This window comes from Sus scrofa, chromosome 6 (genome assembly GCF_000003025.6).
Source record: "Sus scrofa isolate TJ Tabasco breed Duroc chromosome 6, Sscrofa11.1, whole genome shotgun sequence".
Taxonomy (NCBI): domain Eukaryota; kingdom Metazoa; phylum Chordata; class Mammalia; order Artiodactyla; family Suidae; genus Sus; species Sus scrofa.
The window spans coordinates 163,325,157-163,350,162 of NC_010448.4; the positions used below are offsets into that span (position 1 = coordinate 163,325,157).

General features: G+C 40.2%; 1 protein-coding gene across 3 annotated transcripts in view; it reads left to right on the top strand.

Moving 5' to 3' along the window:
* The window catches only part of SPATA6 (spermatogenesis associated 6), a 131,221-nt gene that overhangs the window by 46,203 nt on the left and 60,012 nt on the right, over positions 1 to 25,006 (top strand). For all 3 annotated transcript variants that reach the window (XM_021093282.1, XM_021093283.1, NM_001177917.1), the window contains 2 exons: positions 8,272 to 8,312; positions 23,142 to 23,326. In XM_021093282.1, coding sequence (XP_020948941.1) covers positions 8,272 to 8,312; positions 23,142 to 23,326 — 226 coding nt within the window. The remainder of the gene's footprint in view (positions 1 to 8,271; positions 8,313 to 23,141; positions 23,327 to 25,006) is intronic.

A 25,006-nucleotide genomic window follows, 5' to 3' on the forward strand; every position in this document is an offset into this window, starting at 1 on the left:
GCTCAACAATTTCTAAATTTCTTTGAATATGAAACTCTGTTCTTACCTTAACTATATATTATTACATTAATTACCTATTAGTTTATGGAACAGACTTTGGGAAACACCATTGCAAAAAGTGTTCAGGGTTATAGGTTTTGGACATACATATATATATTTGAATACTTAACTCTTCTGCTTATTTATAAAATGGTATTCTTTGTGTGTGTGTGTTTTTAGGGCAACACCTGCAGATATGGAAGTTCCCAGGCTAGGGGTTGAATCAGAGCTGTGGCCTCCATCCTGTGCCACAGCCGCAGCCACTCTGGGTCCAAGCTGCATCTGTGGCCTACACCACAGCTCACGGCAATGCTGGAGCCTTGACCCTCTGAGCGAGGCCAGGGATTGAGCGCGCCTCCTCATGGATACTAGTCAGGTTCATTGCTGCTGACCCTCAGTGGGAACTCCCTAAAATGGGTATTCTGAAACAAGTCATTTCACTACTTTGATAATAATTTAACTACTTTGATAATCAGTTTATTACATTTTAATTTATTAATTTATTATTAACTACTTTGATAATGGAGTTTATTTACAATAGATAATAATATGTAATAACCATATATAAATAATAAATTTATGAAGTTCATTTATTTATTTATCTATTATCAGTTTATTTATTGAAGATGAAGATAATATGGTAAATGTTATCATGTAAAATGCCCTTGCACACAGGACACTTAATAAAATATCAGCTGTCATAATAATACTTATTTACATTTCTGAAAAGATAATGTCATTTAGGCTTAGTTTATAAGAATTTTTTTTTTTTCATTTTTAGGCCTAATGGTTAGATAAATTATTTCTTTTTTTGTTGTTGTTGTTTTTTGTGGGTTTTTTTTGCTTTTTAGGGCTGTACCTGCAGCATATGGAGGTTCCCAGGCTGGGGTCTAATCAGAACTACGGCTGCCAGCCTGAGTCACAGCCACAGCAACATCAGATCCGAGATGAGTCTGTGACCTACATGGCAGCTCACGGCAACGCCAGATCCTTAACCCACTGAGCGAGACCAGGGATTGAACCTGCAACCTCGTTGTTCCTAGTTGGATTCGTTTCCGCTGAGCCACGATGGGAACTCCTGATAAATTATTTCTTAAGTGCAATATGAAGATGATTTTTGTGAAGAAGATTAAATGGTATTTTATAGTTAGGGATATTTAAGTTTTAGTATCTATAAACATAGGCTAGTCAGTTCACCAAGCATTCAGCAACAATCTTTAAGTTAATTTACTGCACACTGAGAAAAGGCATAGAAAAATGAGTGAATGAAAAAAATACAATCAACATGTACTGAGGTCTGTCTCTCTGTTTCTAAACTTTTTTTTTAACTTGGGAAATGAAACATTGGTTTCTGAGAACATGAAGATTCTGTCCACTTGTTTGCTTTTTTAGCACTAACAGGGAGATAGAGGGATGCTCAATGTGTCTTTTGTACTCAGAATAGCAGATTATTCGAATTAGGAACAGATGTTACACTCTGTTTCCCCTCTTGGAGGAAATTTATGAACAAGAAAATCGAAAATATCTTCAACATAGACATTTCTTTGGAAGATGGGAATATGTTTTTGGAATGTACTTAAAAGTCTAATTTCCATGACAATTATTATGTATTTGCCAGCAGAACTGTTAGTTTCTAGCAGCTTCTAATCAAGGCCGTCAGCTGCCTATGTAGAGGTGAAATCAGAGAGGTCAATAAAGAGGTGCTTTTAAAAAACTTTCTATTTTGACATAATTTCAGATTTATAGAAAGTTGAGATAGTACAGAAAATTCCCCTATACCTTTTACTCAGAACCCACAAATAGGAGTTCCCATTGTGGCGCAGTGGTTAACGAATTCGACTAGGAACCACGAGGTTGCGGGTTCGGTCCCTGCCCTTGCTCAGTGGGTTAACGATCCGGCGTTGCCGTGGGCTGTGGTGTAGGTTGCAGATGCGGCTCGGATCCCGCGTTGCTGTGGCTCTGGCGTAGGCCAGTGGCTCCAGCTCCGATTAGACCCCTAGCCTGGGAACCTCCATATGCCATGGAAGCGGCCCAAAGAAATAGCAAAAAGACAAAAAAAAAAAAAAAAAAAAAAAGAACCCACAAATAGCAGTACTTGCTTTACCCTTTCCCTCTTTCTCCTCCTTGCTTCCATCTCTTTAGGTGTGTCTGTGTATAAACCTTTTTTGATAAGGGCTTTGCCATGACGTTGTATTCCTCAAAATTCATATGTTGAAACTCTCACCTCCAAAGATGGTATTTGGAGATAGATCATTGCCTTTGGGAGGTAACTAGCTTTAGATGAGTTTATGGGGTGGGGCCCTCCTGATGGGGTTAGTGCCCTTTTAAGTAGAGACACCAGACCTCTGGGTTTCTGTCTGTGAGGACACAAACAAAAGGCGGCCATTCTTCAAGCCAGAATGAGAGCTCTCACCAGAACCCGGAACTGACTGTGCTGGCCCCTGCACCTCAGACTTCCAGCCTCTAGAGTTGTGAGAAATAAGTATCTGTTGTTTAGGCTTAAACTTAGCTAGTCTAAGGTAGAGGGAAGCCTGAGGAAACTAATACCGTTACCATATATGATGCAATTATCAAAAAGGAAATTAATGATATAATAGTATTAAGTAATCTATAAACCTAACTCAGATTTTACCACTTCTTCTAATAATAATCCCACATCATGGATAAGCTTCAGTTGCCATGTCTCTTTAGTTTTCTTTTAATATGGATCAGTTCATAGTCTTTCTTTGTGCTTAATAACATGCTAAAGAGTTAAGGCCAGTTATTTTGTAGAATGTCCTTCAGTTTCAGTTTGTTTGATTTTTCCTCATAATTAGATTTATTTTTCATTGCCCCCAGAATACAGCAGAAGGTAATATATTATTCTCAGTGCCTCATGTGAGGAGTATGTGATGTTGCTTTGTTACTGGTGATGTTAATTTACTCACTTGGGTAAAATGGTGTCTGCTGGCTTTCTCCAGCATCAAGGTGCCATTTCTTCCCTAATTATGGGGAGATAGTTTGAGAGTATGTTAATACTCCTTGACTTGACCCTTTTGGCAAACATTGATGAGTCTTGCCTGAAACAATTTATTACTGTGATGTTTACCAAATAGTGATTTTAAAAAATTCCATTTTTTTTTTGGAGTTCCCATTATGGCTCAGTGGTAACGAACCCAACTAGTATTGAGGACATGGGTTTGATCCCTGGCCTTGCTCAGAGGGTTAAGGATCTGGCATTGCAGTGAACTGTGGTGTAGGTCACAGACGTGGCTCGGATCCAGATTGCCATGGTGGTGGTGTAGACCAACAGCTGCAGCTCTGATTCAGCCCCTAGCCTGGGAACTTCCATATGCTGCAGGTGTGGCCCTAAAAAGAAAAAAAAAAAAAATTCCATTGTTCTTTTTTTTTTTTTTATCCCTGCCCTGCCCCCTATTGTTCTTTATACATTTGTTATTATTATTATTTTGGCCATACCTGTGGCATGCAAAAATTCCTGGGCCAGGGATTGAACTTGTGCCATAGCAGTGACCTGAGCCACAGCAGTGACAATGCCAGATCTTCAATCTCTAGGCCACAAGTGAACTCCCTATACATTTATTATTTGCCTTTTACTTTATAAAGAGTTTTTCCTTTCTCATTTATTTTTTTCTGGCTGACAGTTGAGCAGTTATGCTTTGGTTTCTGATCAGCTATTTAAACACATATGGGAATTGATGACAGACTCTTTTACACATAGTGCATTTTCACTTGTGACTCTCTTTAATGAAATTCTTGAACATTTTCTTACCAAATTATCTTGCCTAATAATTCTTCAGTTTCTGTAGGATGCCATTTTCACCAGCATCGATTGACTGAGTCTTGTAGTAATCATGTGAAGACGATTTAACTGTATTTAATCAGGAAGAGTGACAGGCATAGAGAGGTTACGTGATGGGCTGGGAGTTCCCAATAGCGGTGCTCAGTCTAGAGTCCAGGTCTTCTAACCCCAAATTCCTTTCTTTTCCACCACTCTCCTACTGCTTTCCCTAATTTCATCCAGGTGTATTTTTTTAGGTAAATTTTTCAAATATTCTCTATCTGGAATTTCTGTGGTATATAATACTAATTGTAATTTGCACAGTCCTTTTGAAGAAATTCAGTATCTTTTGTTCCTCAAGAATATTTGGAAGCTTTATCCAATTATTTGCGTATTTTGAAGGCAAAATCAAGGGCATCATCTTAGCCCTTAGTTTATTTGCTTAGGATTTAGGAAAGATGTTAGGCTCTGTCTCCTCCTTATAGGAAACTTCTCTTATTTGCTTCATTTGAAGATTCTGTCATATTTCAATTCTCCATAAGGTTGTAATCTTTTATGAGCTTCTACTAATTCCTTTGCTGATGGTTATTGTTTTTTAAGTAAAATAAATTAGAAATAACATCCCAAATCCTAATAGGTTATATCTTGAGTAGTGGTAAATGGTGATATCTTAATCTTTTCTGAATAAAATGCATATAGTCATCTTGTATATACTTATGAGCAAAATATCTCATTTATTTCAGCTTTCATTTAAATTTGTATGTCTCCTTGTCTTACAGGACAGCAGGCAGTTGAACAGTGTCATTTTTAGTTTCTTTATTTCTCTATTTTTTTTTTTTTTTTTGTCTTTTGCCCTTTTAGGGTTGCACCCGCGGCAAAGGGAGGTTCCCAGGCTAGGGGTCAAATCAGAGCTGTAGCTGCCGGCCTACGCCAGAGCCACAGCAACACCAGATCTGAGCCACGTCTGTAACCTACACCACAGCTCACAGCAATGTCGGATCCTTAACCCACTGAGCGAGGCCAGGGATCAAACCCGCAGCCTCATGGTTCCTAGTCAGATTTGTTTCCGCTGCACCACGATGGGAACTCCTATTCTTTTTTTTTTTTTTTTTTTGCTTTTGGGGGCCCACACCTATGACATACACCAGATCCGAGCTACATCTGTGGCCTACACCACAGCTCACAGCAACACCGGATCCTATTTTGCTATTATCTTAACATTTTGACAGCTTTATTGAGATGTAATTTGTATGTCATAACATTCACCTGTTTTAAGTGTACAATTAAATAATTTTAAATAAACCTGCACAGTTGTGAAATTATATGTTTTTAGAATATTTGCATCATCCTAAAGAGTTTCATTATACCCATTTGCAGTAAAATCTGCACCTCTACCCTGATCACCACCTCAGCTACCCCTCAGACACTAAGTCTATTACAGGATCAGTGTTCTTGGCCTTCCTTAATCATTAGGAATTGATAAGAGGCCGGACAAGAAATTCAGGCAGGGCTTTATTAAGGCCCTGCTGCAGCAGAGGGGAATGAAAATTAACAGATTCCCTTGCTGGATCCCTGAGGGGAAGGCAGACTGCTTCCTATAAGGGGTGAGGTAGGGGTGAGGGCAGGGGTGGGCCCAGGGGTTAGACCAGCAGGGTAGCTTCGGTGGTCTGCCCACCTCCTTGGTGCTGCTCTGTACAGGGGGCATGCGCAGTACCTGCTTTTGCTCCTGGCTCTTCAGAAGTGGCATTTGGGTTTTTGATCTTTCTCTGTCTTGTTGTCCCTAATTTACCCCAGCTGCTGCGCGCACGTGGTTATTCTTAGACCCTTATCATTTCTTTGTATTTTTGTTGCTGAAGAAGATGTTTGTCCAGGTGCAAACACTGCAGCACAGGATTCTGGGTCCCTGCCTATCTCAGCCCCATCCTCATGACCTCATCTAACCCGAACTACCACCAAAGGGTCTTGTTTCCAAATACCGTCACTTTGAGGGGTGGGGCTTCAACACATGAATTTTGGGAGGACACAGATATCATGAGATTATTGGAAAATCCAATAATAGCTCATATTTATTATACTTTCTGTTGGCCACTATTCTAAGTCCTTACATTTCATTGATTACTTCTATACGGTGTCCTCAAGAATTTTAGATATTATTTATTCCCATTTTATGGATGAAAACATCCGAGATTTAAGGAAATAGAGTAAGGTGTTCAAGATGACACACACACGCAACATATACACACCAACTAAATTAGCTCTTTCTCCTCATGTTTTCTTAAGTGTGACCCATTCGTTAAGGCCCGGTTCACCTTTCTCCTCCTCCAGGCAGTTTTGCCTGATCGCCTTCAGCTTTGAGCCGTTGATCTCTGACAGGCCCTTTTCATAGCATTAATTGCCTGTGCCGTTCTGCTGTAGCATGTTCTTTCATGCTGCCGTCCTCCCGCTTGGTATGGCTTCACTAAGTCGTCAGCACTTCACCACCATGGGCCATGACTTTATTTCCTTTATCTCCTGTGTGCAGAATATAGTTCGTGCCTAGTTGTGGGTGAGGGTGATTCCACGTGAACATTAGGAAACCTCAGATCAAAGTAACAGCTTCATTTATGACAATGAGAGAAAATTACATAAATCTGTCTGAATTAGGGTACGTTTCTAAATGGTTTGTGGAAAGCAGAAGATACAACCAGTGTTTGACTATATTGATATTTCGAATAGTACATTAGCTGCCAGAAAGAACATATACATATCTAGAAATTATAATCTTAATTTTCAAAGTTAGCATTTCTGAAGAATTAGACTTAGTATGGCCTTATCATTCCTTTATTTCTTCTGCCACTTGTGGCCGTGATGTGCATTAGACTTTCTAGAAGAGAGTTGGGCTGGGAGTTAGTTTTATTTTGAGTTTTGAAGAGCGCTTGAAGTAAGTTGGAGTCTGAATTGAATGGTGAAGTTGGCCTTATGTGAAAGATATTCATGTTTTAGCTGTCCTCTAAAACGGCTCAGGACACTCGGGAAACAAACATCTAGTGTGATATAAGAAAGCTAATTGCCTGAATGTAGACTTTCCTGGGTCTCTATCCATATAGCCTTTTTTTTCCTATACAAGATGGTTTGGGAAAGTAAAATATAGAATGTTTGACCATAATTTATTAGTAAAGAAGTAGAATTACAAATTATGGTTCTAAAGTTCTCGTCATGGCTCAGCTGAAACGAATCTGACTAGGAACCATGAGGACGCAGGTTTGATCCCTGGCCTCCTCTTGGGGATCCGGCGTTGCCGTGAGCTGTGGTGTAGGTCGCAGACGCAGCTTGGATCTGGTGTTGCTGTGGCTCTGGTGTAGGCCAGCAGCAACAGCTCTGATTAGACTCTTAGCCTAGGAAACTCCATATGCTGCGGGTGCGGCCGTGAAAAGACAAAACAACAACAACAAAAACAAATTAGGGTTCTGATTTTCTTATCTATCAATATAATAGAGATTTAGAACAGTTAAAAGTTGAGTAAAAAAAAAAAAAAAGTTGAATAATTAAAAGTTAGGTAATAGGTAAAACCCAAGATCTGCATCTGCAGTCTCATGGTCTTTGTCTCAGGGAGAGATTTGGAATAGGTTTATAATCCAGTGTTTTAGATACTTTGCCCTAGGTACTTTCATAAACTGTGTAGTTTAATCATCACTGTACCTCTGACATAAGGTAAGCGTTATCTCCATACTCTTAAAATGAATGAAATACAAATTAACTGTATAACTTGACAGACGTGTATGATAAGTGGTAGAAGTTGAACCTGACCTTATTTGACTTAGAATTCAATAGTAATGATGTTGATGCTTGTTAGAAATAATAGTTAACATTTATTTTATTGCCTTACATGTCACATCGAGTGTAATCTTTAAAATAGTATTATGAGAGAGGTTCCTCAGACAGTTGAGGAATTTGAGACTTGGGAAGGCCGTATAGGAAGTGCTCAGGCCTGAACTGTAATGCAGATCCATTTGTCAACAAGGCCTGTTCACTACTGTACCGTATGCTGCCACCTCTAACGCTGGTCCTGTTTCTAGTACACTCGCTTGATTTGAGCATAGACTCCAGGAAAAGGGACACATGTCGTTTGGCAATATCTATCAAATCTACATATTCAAATGACAGTTCATCATAAGCTGGATTGTCCACTAAAAATTATTCTGGTCTATATCCGATATCTCCTATCCTAAAGAAAATATTATTTGTGAAACCACTTAATTGCTAAAGAACTGGTAAGATTTTAACTTGCTGCTTATCATCTTTGTAACATTACTGAAGGATTTAAAAGATATTTCTGGAAAGTTCTGTATGAATTATAATCATAGAAACAGTGATTGTGGCAAAAAACCAAAGATAAAACCAAATTTTCTTTTCTTTTTTCTTTTTTTTTTTTTTGATGGGCAATATTTATGGTTTCTTTTATATATCCTTTTCAGATCATTCTCATCTTGGGTGCTACCGACCCAAGGATTATAAGGTAAGAGGTATAAATGACAGAGTGATAATTATCGTGGCTTTGAGATAAGCGCATAGTAAGTACATTTCTTAAATGTATAGGCAGATATTATGACATCATTTATTCAAGAAAATGTACAAACGGGAGTTGTCGTGTTATGGAATGTTATTATTTTATTTATGTTGTCAAGTGGTAGAATAGCTTTTTCATTGAATGTCTTCCTACAAGTGTTTTGTGGCTTTTGATTTTTTGATTAACTATTAATGTGTATTTGTGTTTGTGTGTGAGAGAGATAGAGAAAGAAATTGGTTGTTACTTTTAATGATACCTCACATAGTAGTATTTTTTTTTGGCCGCATCTGCAGCATGTGAAAATTCCCAGGCCAGGGATCAAACCTACACCACAGCAGCCACCCAAACTGCTGCGTTGACAATGCCGGATCCTTAACCCATTGCACCTCAAGAGAACTCGCTCACACAGTAGTATTTCTATATTTCAGCCATTTATAGAGCATCCTCATAATTTTTTCAATATCCAAATATAATATATGCTACTTAGAAAAATTAATTTCCTCTTTGTTTTACCAGTGTAAATGAAAAAAATCAGAATCTTATGCTTTAAATGGCTGATGGCCTTAAAACTACAGTGAAAACAGAACAGTATTAACTACATTCTAGCTAGATAACTTTGTTTTCCAAAGGCTCTGAGGCATGTCCTCTATGTCTTAAAATGACATAGGCAATGATAGGCGTAGGAGACATACCAGTGGCTAACTGAGGATTTCTGATTGAAAGAGAGTTGAAAAGAAAATATATTTTTTCCCTCTGTGATTCGGTGTTTTTAGTGTGTGTCCATGTGCCATGTAAAATAATCGTGTGTATCCTCTCCATTCGTTCTGGGCACCACATTACCTGCTATACCCCTAGCAGTTCATGCCCTACATTTTGAGAAGTGCTACTCCAGAGATTCTCTTTTCTGTGCCTAAGTGAAAGCTTCCTGTTAAGAAGTGGCATTATGTTTGGGAAAGGAAGATAAAACAAAAAGACGTAACTTACTTTATAATACCTTGTTTGTTTTCTTGAAAATAATCCATTGCATGCTAACTGGCCCTGAACAGTACCAGCATGCTGGTGCTGTTGCCATGCTTTGAGTGTGATCAGAGAAGCATGGAACTGTTACGTAACAAGTCCAGGCCCCGTGTGACTAAGGGCCCACATGTACCAGAGTGTCAGAATCATCCAGGCGGAACTTTATAAAAATTCATCCCAGGGCTACTAAATTAAAATAGTTGAGAATAGAAATTGGAAATGTTTATGTTCAACAAGTTTCCAGGTGATTCTTACGCAACTCTTTTGCTGTCTATCCAAGGATTAGCATTTGAGAAAGCCCTTAAATAGAACCAGTCCTTGTGTGGTTTTTGTATAGGGTCGCGCCATTGTTTGTTTAAGGCTGTCCTTAGAGGAGTATGGCTCTGACGTAATTCACCTGACGCACACCCACCTCTTATGTGGAATTTACTCAAACACATACATGTGTACAGATGTGTGTAGTATATATACTTGTGCACATGCCTGCCACACACACACACACACACATGCACGCATGTCAAAAAGTGTAACGTTCAGTGTCTCGTGCGGGGCCTTGTGGTAAGGCCTTATTACGGTAAAGCTGCCTTATTTATAATACCTAAGGGACAAGTCAGTCTTTGTACATGTTCTCCACGCCATGTTTCACAATTTTTATTTATTTATTTATTTATTTATTTACATCTTTGTTTGAAGTCTGCCTTTTTTATTAATCTAACTTCAAGAATGGCAAGAATCTTATTGATCTTGCTTGTTAATAATTACTCGTACCTAGTATATTGTCTGCTGTAGAGTGTGGATTCCTAAATTATGTGTACTGTGTGAGTGGAAAAGAAAACAAGTAAACCAAATATTTAAACATATAGAATGGAAAGAAAGGTATGAAGTCTGTAGGACACTAATCCTTATCCTAAGGTAACTATCTAATCCAGTTCTATGTTGACTGGTCCATTTAAAGGCAGCTATGTGTAAAATTTAGACTCCTCTTTTCTGATTGATTTATTTTAAAGAACCTCACTTCTCCCTGTCTTTGATATCTGCCTGCCCTCACTTCTGTATTCTGCACTTTCAGGGGTAGAGGAGGAGTGGATCATTTATACTCCTCTCTAAGGCTGTGGGTAGTAAGTGGACTCGAGGATTATTTTTGTATTGAAGAGGTAGATTTTCCTAGAAATACATATGCATCATTGAACACTGCTGTCTTTTCTATGGGAAATAGAAAGGATTATTTTCTCATGGACATTTAGTAGCTCGTAGTGGAGCACTGTAGCACTTCTTCAAGGAAAAGTGTTATGAAACAAGGAGTGCTTGCAAAAATTTTTCTAGAAAAGTAGGACTTGGCCAGAGTTCTGTTGAAAAATATATTCTGCATAAGAGAGAGAAGATTGTGTTCGAAGGAGACAATTATTAAATAAAGCCTTGGCGTGTGGAATAAGTCATTGTCTTAGACGAAAAAAAAAAAAAAACAAAAAACACCTGTTGAGGGGTAATGGCTACTTAACCCATTTAGTTTCTGTTTTTCCTGCTTCTCCACACCTATTGTATCTGTTGCCTCCCTCTTTAAGATTTCTCGTTCCTTGGTCATTAGCTATTCTTTTTTTTTTTTTTTTTTTTTTTTTTTTGTCTTTTTGCCATTGGAGGTTCCCAGGCTAGGGGCCTAATCGGAGCTGTAGCTGCCAGCCTACACCAGAGCCACAGCAACGCGGGATCCGAGCTGCGTTTGCGACCTACACCACAGCTCACAGCAACGCCGGATCGTTAACCCACTGAGCAAGGGCAGGGACCGAACCCGCAACCTCATGGTTCCTAGTCGGATTCGGTAACCACTGCGCCATGACGGGAACTCTTGTCATTAGCTGTTCTTTTGGCCAAAGTCAACTCTCTTCACTCCTGATGCTTTACAATCAGCTGTTCTATAAATACACAGCTCTCTGAAAAACTACACACGGCTCAGTCTGCCTCCCTACATCTTTCTTATCCCTTCTTTGTCTTTTCATTGATAGACTTAAATGAGCATCACTTTCACTTCTTTATCCATTACTTCTAAAATATTTGATGAAAGCAAATTTTTATGAGAGCTTTCAAAATTAAAGAGTCCTTATACTCTTTGAAAGGGATAGGAAACCATGTTGATGCAATTGGGAAACAGAACTGGCTTTAGCCAAAATTGTGAGATACGCGTGGAATGTATGGTTGATTCCTGGTAGCCTTATATCACTTTTAAAATCCTCACCTCCCTAGCATTTCCTTATTACACTGGGTGCCTCTCTGACTACCAGAATAAGGACTTAATATGTCTTCCTAGATTCATGAAGCTAAGTGCAACGTCTCGCTCATTCTGTCCTTGCTGGCTCGCAAGGTGTATGATAACTGGTGAACACTGGGTTGTTGTTTGACTGTGTGGGGGACTACGCTTCAAGGGCAGAGCTCTCTGCTTAGATTTCTGTACTGCCTGTGACTTAGCTCCTGCTGCTGCTCCTGAACTTGCGCGCTCCGTTCCCATCATATCGTCATGATCCTTCTCCTCTAAGTCATGTTTGTATTTCTAGCTCTGTATTTTAACTCACCCAGTTTATCAGGGTAATGCTAGATGTTCTGCTAACTCGAATATTTCACTCTTTTAACACAGTAGAAGTGGTTTCTCACTAACTGTCTGGTGCGTCCGTGAAGGCACGCCTGCTTCTTAAAAGCCTTGACGTGAAAGAGCCACTTGTTATATTCCGCAAGAACCAGTCACACGGGCTAGAAACAGAGATTCTGGTTGGGCAGCTGGTTTCCACTAAAGAGGGTCATGCACTTTGGGAGACAGCTATCTGTCACGGTCTGCCCCTCTGACCCCCAAAATATCCCCGTATACCTTTCTCCCTCACACGGAACGTGCTTTTGTCCTCTTCAAGGAAAACCGCTGGAAGCTCCATGCAGTCCCTTGAATCTAGCTTGAAGGTCAGGGTCTTTGCGTGATGAATAGGCCAGTCCATCAGATCCAGATGGGCTCCCGATGACCCAGTGACCCGCGAACCAAGCCAAGTCATCGCGCCCCCTCCCGCCCCTTCTCACTCTACCTGAACCGTGTTTCTGCTGTGTTTTGTTAGAGCAGGGACAGGATACCTGAGGAAAACGGTGCTCTTACTTGCAAAAGGGAGAAACAGCGAATGAAGAGCAGTTATTCGTCTACAGCACTGACCAGTCCTGCCGGGCAAGTTTTGTGAATCTGTCTGGCAGAGGCCCTGCTGCCCCGGGAGTAGACACGTTTTCTTTCTTCAGCCTTTCTTTCCACGAGCCCTGGCTCCACCCTACAGCCGGCTTTCCCATCTCTGTTTATTATCCTACACAGCCGTGAGTTATCCTCTCTGAAGTGCGTTTGGAGGATATTCGTCTCTTGGGACTGCATGGCTTTCTAGCCACTTCTCGCAGTTAAAAGTTTTGGGGCCTGAGACTTTTATAGACTTGGGCTCTTAAAGGCCACGGTCTTGATTTCTGAGGCAATAAGGCAAATAGGCCTCTTGTTTATTTGCTTCTAGTCAGTTTAATGTAGGAGCAGATACACCCGAAGCTGTTTCTTCCCTCCAAATATAATTCTAGGGTCTGATTTATTTCTTTAGTTCTCATGCCTTTTAATGGCACTTGCCTTGAGGTTATCTGAAGCAGGCTCAGATGGGAAGCAACTCCCTCAATCAGATTTTTGTTTTAGGATTTAGTTTCTCTGTTTAAAAAGTTTTATTGGGCCTTTGTTCAAAGCCGAAAGCGTTTTTCCGTCTGAAATATCTACCTTTCAGGGTCCACAAGCAGTTGGCAGAGGTTTTTCCTGACCTCGAGAGCCCGTCAACTAGTAGAATCTTTCGATACTGTTTCATTTCTGCTCTCAAATCAATCTTTCCTGAGCTCATCATTTTTGAAATCCCTTGCTCAATACAAGCAGAAGCCAACACACCACTGCTCTTGTCCTCTCCAGCTATTTTCCTAGAGATAACAACCTTGAAAGTTATGTGGTCTGTCTTCCAAGCCGTTGCCGGCCACAGTTTTATTTTGCTGCTGCATTACGGGTTCTTAAATATTTGATCCTCAAGTATCTGTTCCCTTGTTTCCTGCTCCTGACCCACAGGCCAGTGCATATTTGGGTCTGTGTTAAGGCCAGTACAGTAAGATTTGATTTCTGAATTGATTAGAGTAATGCTATTTGCTGTAGAACTAAACCTCCAAACTTGAGAAGGTTGCCCTAATAAAAATTTAGTTTTTATTCACATAATAGTTGAATTTAGGATGCTTCTGCTCTGCATGTTCTTTTCTCCACGCGGTGACCTTATCTTGTGCCTTTGCCTTATGCTTGAGGGTTTCGCTGTTTTCTTCACATGGTAGAAAATAAAAAGAGAAAACGTCTCTTTCGCAAAAACCTTGTCCTAGAATTGACGCATAACATTTTTGCCTACACTCTGTTGCCAAGAACTAATGAGGTGGCCACACCGTGGTGCCAGGCTTGCGTCTCAGCACTAGCTCTGCTCGGGCGGAGGGAGAGACGAATTGCAGTGGAAAGCCAGCCATTCCTGCTGCAAGCGGAGCTATTAGGTGTTTAGAATTCATGTTGATAGAAGCACAGGCCTGACGAATGGAAAAATATACCGCGTTCTCCTAGAGAAAGAGTCAATAGCAAAAAGACATTCTTCTACTTCGGATAATTTGAAAATTAACAGCATCTCAACTAAAATATCTCCAGGCATTTTTTTTTTTTTTTTTTTTTTAAATTCCGGGAACTAGGCAAAAATAGCCAGGAAAACTTTGAAAACAGAGAGGGTTGAAAGGGGCTTAACTATGCAGTGTTAGGAATGACTCTTATTATTTCCAGTTTTCACAACTCAGTGTTTGATGACACCGTTTATTGAGAGAGGAGATGTGCAAAGGATAGTTTAAAGTTCAAAGAATTCTAAATTTGCTGCAAATTCCTGCTTATCTTGTTTAGACTTTGAAGTGTGTCTGACTCTTCAGCCCAGAAATAGTCCAGAGCTTAAAAATCAACCGTTTGGCATTTGATGTATTCCGAAGGGAATTTAACTTTAAGAAGTCATTGAGCTTTTGTTTATGGCAGGGCAGATGGGAATGAAAGCAGACGGGAAGAAGGATAGGGATCTGAGGTAACGGAGGAGCACAGGATAGGAGGGAAAAAATAGTGGGATAAAGCCTATTTCTTTCAGTGGGATGTGGGGTTATCTAAATGAGACATAGTTTTAAATTTTCACATTTTTAAAAAAATTTGTCTTGACCAGAAAATCATTTAAGGAAGCAATTTTGTAAACTCTGAAATTCTTTGTGGAATTTTTATTTCAGTTAAGTGCAGATCATTGGATGTGTAGGATTTCGCTCTTTGAAAAGACATTTTCACATGAATACTTTTGTTCATTAAAAAAAAAAAACAAGGAGTTCCCGTCGTGGCGCAGTGGTTAACGAATCCGACTAGGAACCATGAGGTTGCAGGTTCGGTCCCTGCCCTTGCTCAGTGGGTTAGGGATCTGGCGTTGCCATGAGCTGTGGTGTAGGTTGCAGAGGAGGCTCGGATCCCGCATTGCTGTGGCTCTGGCGTAGGCCGGTGGCTACGGCTCCGAATAGATCCCTAGCCTGGGAACCTCCATATGCCGTGAGAGCAGCCCAAGAAATGGCAAAAAGACAAAAAGACAAAAAAAAAAAAAAAACCCAAAATGACCACTGTAATTCTAAAGTATGCTTAGTGAGGAGTTCCCTGGTGGCTCAGTGGGTTAAGGACCTGGCATTGTCACTGCTATGACCCAGGTTTAGTCCCTGGCCCTGGAACTTCGGCATGCTGTAGGCATGGCCAAAAAAAAAAAAAAAAAAAAAAAAAAAAAAGCTTAGTGAAATTTTGCTATTTGAGATAATAAGTGTACATTTTTTTTTTTTTTTTTTTTTTTGTCTTTTGTCTTTTGTTGTTGTTGTTGTTGTTGTTGCTATTTCTTGGGCCGCTCCCGCGGCATATGGAAGTTCCCAGGCTAGGGGTTGAATCGGAGCTGTAGCCACCGGCCCACGCCAGAGGCACAGCAACACAGGATCCGAGCCGCATCTGCAACCTACACCACAGCTCACGGCAACGCCAGATCGTCAACCCACTGAGCAAGGGCAGGGACCGAACCCGCAACCTCATGGTTCCTAGTCGGATTCGTTAACCACTGCGCCACAACGGGAACTCCATAAGTGTACAATTTAAAATCATGGTGTAAATACATGTAAAAAGACTGAAAGTTTGAATCTCACTTGGAGGGAGTGTGGGCCTAACCTGAAATACAGGCCTGAGAGTCTGGCCGTGTTGGTCATACGCTACTTGCACACCTTGTGTCTCGGTCTCCAACCAAGGGTGGTTGGTGTCTTAAATTGGAGACCTAGAAATCTGTAATTCTAGGAAGATGGAAGGCTTGGTAATGACTTCTCCCCGAGGCAGTTTCTCCCAGCGGGGAGAACAGAGCTAGAAAAACTGTGGAAAGTGGTCATGATACTCTGACAGGCGGCCCGCGGCCAAGTTTTTACTGAGGATTCTGGTGTAATGAGAACATCTGAACCCATCAGTCCTCAGGCCGGGCTTGAGGATGGGCTTTGGCAGCTTGTGCCTGTTCACTCCTCTTAGACCCCCACACAGCTGACCAAGGCAGAGACTGTTCCGAGCAATAAGGCAGATTTCCACCTGGGATACAGGTTTTCTGCATCCCTACGTGACAGAGTAACATGGAGCTTACGAGCGTTGCTGGGCGATCCGAGCCCAGACCAGCAGGAAGGTTCCCTTAAGTCCCCGTCATAGTCAAAGACACCCCCAAGGAGAGAGGCCCGAGAAGTCTCAGAGGAAAAAGCTGTTTCTAACTTGAGTGTCTTAGATGTGGCACCAGCGGGGGTGTGTTCAGATCTTCCTGGACTTCTAGGATTGTCAGCCATCAACTCACCGAAAAAGCCACCAGTAACTGAGGCATGCGTTGATAACAGGCAAAGCTGAGCTCGTGATTATGCAGGAAGGGAGAGCACCCCCTCACAGCCTTCGCAGCGTCTCTGGAGGTGAGGGGGAGCTATTGACAGGGTTTGGGGGATCTGAGCTCTGAGTGTTTGAAGGTCGGGCTTTTAATGAGGGATGTAGTTGTAAAGTTTGTGATGTCAAAGTCCTGAGAATAAGGGACGCAAAGGTTGGAGTCTTAAAGCAAAGTCTTGATAAGTCGACAGGTATTTGATGAGGAAGGGGTTTGTCCAGTGGCCTGATCTCTTGTCCTGAGAAGGGGACTGTTTGCTCAGATTAAGAATCTGTGGTTTTGAGAAGGGAGCTGATTGACGATTGAGCAGACTGTTTTTCAGGCAAATGATTCATGGGCATGTCCTGAAGCACATAATGAAGCAGTTTACTGGTTTATAGCGTTATTGTCCTGACAGGAATTTCCTGAATTCGTGGTAAAGTCATATAGAGGTTTTGTTAGTTAAGCCGTGTGAATACAGGCGGTCTCAGTTCTCACATTCTTGCTAAAGTTATATACACTTTTCCATTAATGTGCTCTGCATTATTGTTAGACTTATTCCAGGAAACTGTGTAGTTTTGGTTGCCATTGTAAATAGTCTTTTATGTAAAATTACATTTTGGTTTGAAATAGATTTTTTATTACCTTCTTAGATACTTAAAAACTTTTTTAAAAAGAGGGAACCGTATCATCTACAAATGATGAATTTTATTTCTGCCTCTCACAGTATTTCTTTGTCTTGACTTACTAGGGTCTTCAACCTACTGTTAAGTGAAAATGGTGATAGTGCATGTGGCAGACGTATTTCTTACTGGCTAGTCACGTCCTCTTTCATATTTTCAAGTCCTCTTGCAGGCATATGGTGCCTAATTCCAAGCAATGGGCTGTAAATGGAAACTATGTGGATCTTTTCCAGGGTGAAGCATAGAGGAATTGATACGAACTTTCTCTTGTTACAGTGGCAGTGAGGTCTCGTGTTCTAGATGGTGCAGCTATTAGCTCTTCCACCTGTCTCATCAGCCGGGGTCCTTGGACAATTTTGTGAAGTGTGATTTCTCTTGCTAACCTATATATTACCATAAAGCACAGGGAAAAGTGAACCTTTATTATGTTTAAGCCACTAATTTTCAAACTTAATTTTCTATTGCAGTGCAGCCTGCTACTCTGAATCACATTCTGATACCATGTGCATTCTTGTCTCGATCCGTCTTTGATAGGATCAGGTCAACGCTTTCATAACCATGAATGTTATTTGCAGTAGATTTTTGTTAGATATCCTTTAGCGAGTTAAGGACGTTTGCTTTGAAATTCCTTGTTTGCAAGGAATATATAATTTTAATTATGAGTGGATGTTGAATATTATTTTTTTTAATTTTATTTTTCATTTTTTGTCTTTTGTCCTTTTAGGGCCGCACTTGCGGCATGTGGAGGTTCCCAGGCTAGGAGTCTAATCGGAACTTCAGCTGCTGGCCCCCACCACAGCCACAGCGACGCCAGATCCGAGCCGTGTCTGCGACCTACACCACAGCTCACGGCAACGCCAGATCCTTAACCCCCTGAGTGAGGCCAGGGATCAAACCCACAACCTCATGGTTCCTAGTCAGATTCATTTCTGCTGCGCCACGACAGGAACTTCTGGATATTATTAAATACTTTTTTCTAATTTTTCTGTAGTGAATTAATAGACTTTCTAAAGATAACCCATCCTTATAGTCTTTGAATAATATCATATTGTATTCTTCTTTTCAACATTACCAAATTTAATTGGTTAATCTTTTAAGTTATTTTTCCACATATGGTCACTCGTAAGGGTAGTGTGTAATTACCTTTCTCCTCCTTTTCGTGGGTGATGTGGTGCTATGCTATGATCACATCATAAAATTAATTTGGGGATATTTTCTTTCCTCATTAGAAAGGTCGTCAGTTTTCCTTGACCCTATTTACTGAGTTGTCCGCACATCGGATTGTTAGTCTATCTTCTGTGGCCCATCCCGCACAGGCATCCTGTGAGCCTTGGGCTGTGGGCGTTCTCCATTTGTTTCCTGCCGTAGATCCCGTAGGCCACTGGCCTGGGACCCTTACTGCTTAAGAGCTCTTTGACTTTGCTTCAGTGTCCTCTCTTGAAAGGTGTGGATGATAAAAATACCTCATAAGATGGCTGTGAGGATTAAACAAGTTATTTATATAGATGCGTACGACAGCACCTATTTATATAGGTCTAAGAAGGAAGCGATTTCCCCCTGCTCCCTAAAGATTGATGTATTTAGGAATTACTTATTATTTTCACTGCATTATTTTGGAATTTCTTCTAAATTTTTCTTCAGTGTCAATAAAGTACATCTTTCTTCAACCAAACCAGATAGTAGGGCCTATGGATTTTTAAAGTGGGTAGGATAGAATCTGACCATTGACTTGAGGAGCCTTCAACAGGAGTGTTTTCCACAGACTGAGAAACTGATCTGGGTTGCCCGTACCTGCTTCTCTCCCCCTTTGAATCAGGACGGCACTTCCTTCTTACTCTCCTGAGAGGAGTACCTCTGCTGCTCTTCCGCCTGTAGTCGTCATTCTCAGCTACTTCCCAGCAAGCTCCATTCGCATTATTTTTATTTATTTCTTAGGTTTATGTCCCACGACAAAGGAGAAATTTTAAAGCATGCTGTATAGTAACAGGCACTAAATGGACTTTCAAGAAACATTTGTTGAAAAAGTGAATTTCCTGGTTCCTATAATTAGTGGTTTGTTATCTCTTGTATTGTTTTGGCCTTGAAGTTCCTATAAATATAAGTGTTATGGCCATCAATATGATTTAAGTTATCAACTTACTGTATAAGCAACTTTTCAGGAAGCTTATTTCTTTCATAAGCATGCAAAATCCTTGCATGTCACATATTTGAAAAGTATGTCATTTACGTAAGTATATTACATTTATGTAATTATAATGAATTTAGTCTATGATGTTTTTTTTCCTACCTGTAATAATTACAAATTGCTTTAGAAATATTAGATTTTATCTTAAAACATTTCAACATTTGCAATTTTGGAATTGTTACATTTCTGAGATCTATAAAAGGCATTAAAGAATTATTTCCCTAAATGTGTAAAAAAAAAAAGAAGAAACCTCTTTATGCTGAAATAGGAAGGTTGCTATAGAGGAAATAAATACTGTTGTCTCTCTAACTCATGCTTTCTGCTTTGTGTTCGTACTAATTTTGGCTCATTTATTTTCTGTAGCAAAACCCGTAAGATGATTTCCCTAGTGTATAGACAAGGAAACAACAAAAGCTTAGCGTGAATGATTTGCTTAGGGTCACATAACAAGCAGAGATTTGCACCGGTTCTCTGAACACTCTAAGCCAGGGTTCTTGAGGGGTCCCTTCGAGAAATGCAACTCTTCTATTATGTGTCAAAGAGAGCATTCCATTTGGTTTTTGGACGTGAATAAACAACCTAGAAAACTCACAAAAGCTATGAAAACATTTCTTAAGCTAAGGCTTCATTAAGGTTGAAAAGTTGAAGTGGATTCTTCTCAAAGACTTAATTCCATTATTTATTATGCCTTCCATTCCACCATGTAGATATAAAACTTTCCAAAACAAATATTTATTCTAATTCCGTGGAAGGAATACATCCCCGCTCTGTTCCCTCTGCGCAGTTACTTATTGGGTATCTGTTTCGTTCCGATTTCCTTTCTCAGTATTTTCTCATTCCTTGTTTTTTCATGCCTCTCCTTTTGAAGTATCCTGTCTTTGAGGTCTCCTCTTGTATTTGCCTGTGATTATTGTCTCCTGCCTTCTTCGGGTCGTCACGCACAGAAGATGCTTAATACGTGCTGCCTGGTGCTGAGTTACAGTGGCAAGGTTCTCTGCAGCCTGCCCTCTCCACCCCCGTGACAGTCTCTCTGATTACTTTTCTGTCACGCTGTCCAAGTGATTGTCGTCATTGTGTATCTTTCCTTCTTCTGCCTTTCCCTCCGTTCGAAGTGCCCTTCTCCCCTTTGTCTCTACTTATGGCTTGATTCCAATCCCACCTCCTCCAAGAGGCCGCCACCCTTTAGGCCCTTAGAGGTCTTTCAGTTTCCTTCTGCAGATACTGTCATCAGGGGGTGTTTGCCACTGAGCATGTCTCACTGTCGGTTTTCTGTTAATACCTGTCTCATCTGGATTTTGAGTTCAAATCCCTGTACCTCTCTAGATCCGTGTGTTCGCTAACGTGTTACTTAAAACATTCTCAGTGATTATTCTGATGGAGAAAAAGTCAGTTGTAGTCACCTGGAAGAGGCTTTATTGAAAGCATTGCTGATGAGTTTGGGGAGAGATTTTCGTAAACAAAAAAATGAAATGGTTCCCCAGCCAACATGACTCAATTGACATTGAAATTAATGAGGTGAAAATAATCTCTCTGCTTAAGCCAAGTGGCTCATATTTGGACAGTGTTCTAGGACCAGCGTTATAGCACTTCTTCTCCTTTCCTGCGGTCTCTTAATGTATACGCGCGTATTCGTTGATTTTGGACCTCTTCGACCTTATTTTTGACATTCACTGTTTTTACTTCGTCTCCGCGAACAGCGAACAATAGAGCCTTTGTCATTTTTTCCCCTTTATTCCATCCGGATCACCTATTTCTTGGTCAGTTCTTTGGAACTGTAACTGAGTCATTTGAATTACATGCCATTTGGATCTGGGGTGAAAGCTTGATTCAGCTGACTGCTGACTCACCATATGTTGCTGTAATTCTGGAAAGCAGTGAAAATTGTGGTACTGCTGAAGGAAAAAGCAATGTTGGAATGGCGTTTTAATAATAAATGACTTATATTTGTTGTATAACTAATTCATGCACCTAGACATTCTGCGAGATACTTTAAATAAATGATGGAAGACCTCTAAGGTAGCTATTATTAACCCTGTTTTACATAGGAGGAAAACGAGTCTGCGAAAGATTAAAGGTCCAGTTGACTTTCTTAAAGGTCAAATATGTAGCCGATAGTAACCTCTGGGATGTAGGGGACTTTGGTGTGTTCCCTGTCGTAGTCCCAATACTTCACGTGGTGACTGGAAGTTAAATATTTCATTTTTTAAACGCAATTCCTCTCTCCTTCTCTCTTGAACTTAACTCCAGATTGTCACTCCCCCAGAGCTGCTCTTATTGCTATTATTGGTGACCTTCCCTGTTGTCAAAATCCAGAGGTTCATTCCTAGCCTTTTCGACATTGACCGATCTGTCATATTTGACCCAGTTAGTTACTCCCTTTCCTTGAAATGCATTATTTAATTGACTTTCCAAAACAACACATTCTCCTTTTTCTTCCCCTTCTTCCCTGGCTATTCCTCAGTCAGTTTCCTTCTTACCTTCCCAGCCTCTAAACCATGGAGTATCCCCAGGGCTCAGTTTTCATTTGTTTCCTATCTACACTCACTTCCTTGGCGGTATCACCTCACGTCGTATCGTTAAGTGCCTCTTAGACTCTGGTAATTACCAATTTGTATCTTTATCCTGGACTCTTCCTCTCAACTCTATGCTAATGGTTTGGATGATTAATAGACAGGTGAAGTTCAGACTCCTAGTGCCTTACTCTCCTACCCGTCCAGTTGGAAAGGTGTAACTAGTTCATGCGCACACAGCTCTTGCAGTCAATTTGGCAAAAACAACGTGGCTGTTACCATTGACAGGCCATCTATCAGCATATCCTGTTGGCCTCATCTTCCAGCTGAACTGAATCTGATCGCTTTCACCTCCACAGCTGTCACTCAGGATCTAGCCAGTATTCTTTTCCATACTTTGTTGTAATTGTTTCTTAATTCATTTCCTTGCCTCTGCCCTTGGCCTCACTATAGACTGTACCACAGTAGCCACGGAGATCTTATTTAAAAAAAAAAAAAAAAAAAAAGAATCTTATTTTTTCTCTCTTCAGAATAGAAGCCCAAATCCTTAAAATTTACCTTTTTTACTTCATCTTCTACTCTCCAGTCAAGCCCTGTTGGTTTTCTTGCTATTCTAACGATCAGGCGCGCCCCCTACCCTACCCACAGGATCTTTGTGCTTATTTTTCTCTCTTTCCGGGATGTTTGTCCCGCAGGTGTCCCCTGCCTCAGATCCCGTGGTCTTTACTCAGGCCTTTACTCCTTAGATCTTTCCTAGGACTGTCTTGTCCCTGAGGTCCCACTGTCGATTCTATTTAAAAGTGCAGCACCTTCCCACATACCACCCCCCCCACCCAGCAGCACCTCTACCTCCTTTATCTGCTTCCTGTGGTATTTACCATCCTGTGACAAACTGTATGTTTTACCTATTTATCTGGGGAGTGAGGTGTTTTTAAATCTCTCTCTCCTTACTGGAATGTAAATTTTACTAGAATATAAATTCCACAAGGGTAGGAATTTATTAATTTATCCGGATTTATTATGAAGCAATGAACAAACGTTAGGGCTAGAATTCTCTTCTCTTTGACCTCATAGCTAACCTAGGCCCTCATTAGTTCCAGTGTATTTGTCCTTTGTTTTATATGTATGTACATCCTACATTTCCCTCCATCCCTACTCAGAACCCCTTAGAACTGATAAAGTTTCATAAATGTTAGACATGTAGAAAGAATAATCAGATGTATTTAATGTTTAATCATACAGTAGTAATAAGGATTGCTGTGTTCTGAAATTTACCTTCAGATATAGCTGTGACATTATATATATATATATATATTTTTACTTTTACAAAGGTTTTATGTATGTGTGTATAATATCACTAAATATATCTTGAACACACACATATAATTTTTAAACAGGTTATCAGAACACCTCATGGGAGAGACTTCGACGACTCTTTGGAAAGGTGTGATGACTATTTGAGCTCCAGGTCATGCAGCAAGCCCCAGCATTCGGCCAGGACCCTACTCGTTCATTCAGCACCCTCGACAATGCCGAAGCACTCTCCAAGCCCTGTGTTAAATCGCGCTTCTCTCAGGGAAAGGTAATGCTTAGTCTCTATTGCTGTACTAAACTTTGGAATAATGGTCATTAGAAAAGAGCAGGCAGCAGTTATGTACGTGAAGTGATTATTTGTTAAAGAACAGTTTGTTTTAAGAGGCTTAATTTGTGTTTGTTTAGAGCATACTAAATATATGGTGTCAGATTCTCCTGCCCAGCCCAGTTCTTCTTCTGAAGTGAGTTTATTAATTTTGGGTCACTTTAACCCTCTTTAAAATTATATTGTGGAGTTTCCATCATGGCTCAGTGGTGAACGAACCTGACTAGTATCCATGAGGACATGGGTTTGATCCCGGCCTCGCTCAGTGGGTTAAGGATCCCGCATTGCCGTGAGCTGTGGTGTAGGTTGCGGACGTGGCTTGGATCCTGTGTTACTGTGTCTGTGGTGTAGGCCGGCAGCTGTAGCTCCAATAGCCTGGGAACCTCCATATGCCACGGGTATGGCCTAAAAAGAAAAATTATATTGTAGTTCACAAAGTGAAAAGTAGAGTATGTGCTAGTTTGTTTTTTAATAGATTCATAGGGATTTAATATTACAGTCATGGCTTATGTATAAAAACAGCATAGGTTCTGTTTCCTTTTAGTCATGACAATACGGTATTTTGTTGATGCGTGGTTCCTGTTTTCCTCAGATTACCTGTCCCTGACTTGCCAAGATAATCTTCATCATGTAAAGATTCTAGGTCCCCCTTGGAAAATGCTTTGGCACCCAAAGTTAGATACTTGTTATAATTTGAATGTGAAAGAAATCACTTCTCTTCATCTGTTTTTGTTGTTGTTGTTGAATCCAAACTGGAAATTCCTTACCTCCCTCACAGTTACATAGTTGGCACAGAACACAAGAGTTGTCATAAACTAAAAAAACCAAACCAGAAACCCAACCTGTGTATTTAAGAAATTTTACAGAAACTTGAAAACTTAAGAGATATACCATCAACACCAAGAAATAAAATCTATCTTTACAGATGGTATCAAAAAGCTGAAGTAGCACATTGAATTCTTGCAGCATATTAGGGCCATTGGACATAAATAACAAAGTTTAAAATAGCCGTAGAGAGCCTAGCAAAAAGTTTCTCTTGAAATTGATGATTCAAACAAGGAAACTATATTAAAACATGCCTGTTCTGAACAGGTAGATTTGTCTGTTTCCTCATTAGTCCTGTAAGCATTCAAAATGGATATATGAAGGTGTGCTAGAGAGACCCTCATCCCAAGACAGGGAATTTTGATTAATATTTCAGGTGCATTAGAATCATGCCTGTGGAGATCAAGTTCAGATAGGTAGATAGATGGATTGATCCATTGATCTATATATTTATACAGGGAGATGTATCTCTGTATCATTGGCTTTAAAACTTCCAGCAAAGCTCTTAAAGAGGGATTTTGCTGCTGAAGTCTGGTAAATTTGGCTTCAGTTATCAGGGCGTTTCTTCCATTTCCATGTCTGCGCAGAAGTTCAGACACTCAGTTGGTGCTGCTCTCTTTTTTTACCTACGTTTAGAATTAAGCACTTGGTTTTCTGCCATATTTGTAGATGTTCAAGAATTTTTAACCTGTATGTCCTTAGATGTATTTCTATAAATATTGCTTTATTTTTCTACTTTTTTCTATATTTTGCAGAACCCTCCAATTGTCTACTACTGTAGTAAAATGTCAATTTTAG